We start from the raw sequence: 2,708 nt of genomic DNA on the forward strand, positions 1-2,708 counted from the left end.
CAGGACAATCAAATTTGGGAAGAGACTAGAATTCTTCGTTCAGATACTTAAATATTTTTACTTACACGTGTAGCGTTGTTGCTGCTTTAAGCCTTGGCATGCATTTGGAGTATTAATTTTGTCCATTATCGGATACAAAACGAATAAAATACTGTTTATATTGATTTCTTTTACTTTCAGCTATTTTTCTTTGCATTCTGAGGATATTATTTTTGGTTTGCAAAATTTTTCAATATACCGGGTGTTAGTTAATATTCTATGTTTATTTCATTTAATTAATGTATGATATACTGAGCTAAGATTGTAGGTATCCGATCTGAAATTCATAGCATTGTTATGTTTTTTAATCTGTATTATTTCATGGACTCTTCTCTTATTATAATTACTCTCGTTAATCAGTATTTTTGTGTTATCAAAATCAAAATTATGCAACTTCTGTTGTGCATGCTGTGCTAATGCTGTGCCATTTTCGTTATTTTTTCTTAGGCTATACTTATGTTCGTATATTCTCTTCTTTAGATGTTGTCCTGTTTGACCTATGTATGTGTTATCACAATTCAAACAGTCTATTTTGTAAATTACATTAGGCGTGTCTAACTTGTCAATTTTTTTTTTAACTATGTTATTTAAAAAAACTGATGATGGGGGAAAAATACACCGAAACGTATTTTAATTGATAAATAAAGACAACCCAGGAAATAATTTTGATTTGGAATTGAAACACAGTCAGGAAAGTATATACAACTTGTATTTATTGTCGCCCTACGAACATTCTGTCGGTGATGAACTGTTCGACTCCTTGCTCTTGAAGGGATAGTAGGGATGGTTTTCCACCCCTTTGAAGAACAAGAAGTTGAAAATTCTCCCATTCTCCCCCCGGTCCAGCTGATCCAGCTGCTCCACGTCCTGGAGCGCCAGCTCAAAATCAAACAGACTTATGTTGGATTTGATTCGTTCCGGATTGCCACTCTTCGGGATAACTATGACGCCCTCCTGGATCAAGTGTTTCAGCAAGATCTGGCCAGGCGTTTTCTCGTACTTCTGTGCCACTTCTCTCACTGTCGGATGCCCTAATATGTCGGGAAAATCATCCAATCTGGAACAGCATTAAGATCAGTGGCTGAACGGTGATTGAACATGGCACTTACGAGTACTGGTACTTGGAGCTGAAATGCGTGTTGGCCCCGGGACTCCCCAGGGGGGAATAAGCCGTCACTGCTACGTGTAGTCGCTGGCACACCGCCCGCAGCTCGCGTTGTTGCAAATAAGCATGCATTTCAACCTGTAGAACGTCGGGCTTGATATCCGCATTATCATAGAGTCGCTCCAGTTGCTCAGCATTGAAGTTCGACACACCGATTGCTTTGATTCGGCCCATTCGAACCTGCTCTTCCATCACCTTCAATTGTGGCAATTGCAGAATGAATACAACGGCAGCAGATTTGGGGTCGCACCTTCCAAGTGTCCAGATAGTCCACTGGATCCAACGCAAAACTCCCATCGTCATTCACCAGAGGGGACAGGGAGCATTCGTTCAGCTGAAAGCTGAATGGCATGTGAATGAGGTAGAGGTCTACATAGTCAAGGTTGAGTTTTTTTAAAGACAATTTCAAGAACCGCTCTACATCGCTGGGTCTTCCTCCAAAGTTTGGGAGCTAAAAGGGCGTGATTAACTGCAATTAATACTCCCACTGCGGGCAGCAAGTGACTGTATATGATACCTTGGTGGTGATAAACAGTTCATTTCTCTTGACACGTCCCGATCCCAGCCAATTTTTCAACACATTCCCAATGGCTTCTTCGGTGTTGTAGTTGAATGCTGTATCTAGAACAGGTGTCGATTATGAAGGCCTCTTAGTTGATTGGTTGTGGTTTGGGTACCGATGTGTCGGTAGTCGCACTCTAAGGCCACATTGACGGCATTTTCCATTTCATGGGGCTGCGCCCTCCAGGTGCCGAGCCCCACCATGGGCATTTCCTGGCCACTCGTCGCCAGCTTAATGGTTTTCATTTTATTTACCGCACACGAGTTCGTCCTAGAAAAAACTAGACTGGACGATAGGAAATTTGCGTGACCGATCTTGGCGGTATTTTTAGACTGACGTTTTTGAAACAAGCGTGACGTGTTTTCGCTGATTTTTGTTTTAGTGTCGCGAAAAAAAAGGCTGCGACCTTCACAAAAATGGGGCAATATCGATTGAACCGGAATAAACGGCAGGCGCTCTTTTGTCAAAGCTTGCGCGCTGGAAATGTGCGAAAATATAACTGTAAAGGGGGCTGTTTGAAAACATGTTGGATCCATTACTAACTTACTATTTGAAAGTTTGACTTTTCATAGCTGGACACAATATTTGCTCTCTATTGATGCCTCACTGACCAACGTGTGCGGCCTGATTTAATTAGATTTTTAATTTCCCAGTAATTGCTTCTGAAGGATCGCAATATTTGATAGCTTGACGTTCAGCTGCCAAACTGACAAACTGTCGCAATTATGATTGAACGGCCTGCAGAAAACAGACAAGTTCCATGAAAAACTCCTGTAAAAAGCGAAAAATTAGTGATCTTAAGGTGACGGTGATTTAGAACTGGAAATGGATGGAGCCGCAACTGAACGAAAGGTGCGCAAAATGAAAATAATGAAGAGCTTAAACACCTTTAATTATTTATCTAGATATTTTATTATTATTATTATTATTATTATTATTGAT

The 2,708-nt window shown here is 40.7% G+C and overlaps 1 protein-coding gene across 6 annotated transcripts; it reads right to left on the reverse strand.

Annotated features, from left to right (window-relative positions):
* Positions 1–730: 730 nt before the first annotated feature.
* Positions 731–2,492, reverse strand: LOC109544196 (1,5-anhydro-D-fructose reductase). Of its 6 annotated transcripts, none has more exons than XM_048662139.1 (7): positions 2,314–2,492; positions 2,104–2,243; positions 1,882–2,046; positions 1,722–1,819; positions 1,455–1,655; positions 1,149–1,399; positions 731–1,096 (listed from the first exon to the last, which is right to left on the reverse strand). In XM_048662139.1, the coding sequence occupies exons 1-7, from the start codon at positions 2,334–2,336 to the stop codon at positions 763–765; spliced, it is 1,212 nt and encodes a 403-aa protein (XP_048518096.1). In that variant the 5' UTR covers positions 2,337–2,492; the 3' UTR covers positions 731–762. The 6 variants fall into 6 exon arrangements, with proteins under 6 accessions (XP_048518096.1, XP_048518095.1, XP_019769825.1 ...); XM_048662138.1 differs by having other exon boundaries at positions 1,722–1,825; positions 2,314–2,490; XM_019914266.2 differs by lacking the exon at positions 2,104–2,243 and having other exon boundaries at positions 1,722–1,825; positions 1,882–2,036; positions 2,314–2,490.
* Between the last annotated feature and the right edge of the window lie 216 nt (positions 2,493–2,708).

The sequence above is a fragment of the Dendroctonus ponderosae genome, unplaced genomic scaffold (assembly GCF_020466585.1).
Source record: "Dendroctonus ponderosae isolate FM_Combo_2020 unplaced genomic scaffold, Dpon_F_20191213v2 Dpon_F_20191213_10, whole genome shotgun sequence".
Taxonomy (NCBI): Eukaryota; Metazoa; Arthropoda; class Insecta; order Coleoptera; family Curculionidae; genus Dendroctonus; species Dendroctonus ponderosae.

Excerpts from the sequence above, each read along its gene's own strand:
- LOC109544196 (XM_048662137.1), bottom strand. The coding sequence starts at position 2,336 with ATGAAAAGTCAAACTTTCAAATA. Across the intron at positions 2,244-2,313 it reads AAAAGTCAAACTTTCAAATA|CGCGCAAGCTTTGACAAAAG; the intron begins GTAAGTTAGTAA and ends GCACATTTCCAG. Across the intron at positions 1,400-1,454 it reads ACTATCTGGACACTTGGAAG|GTGATGGAAGAGCAGGTTCG; the intron begins GTGCGACCCCAA and ends CCACAATTGAAG.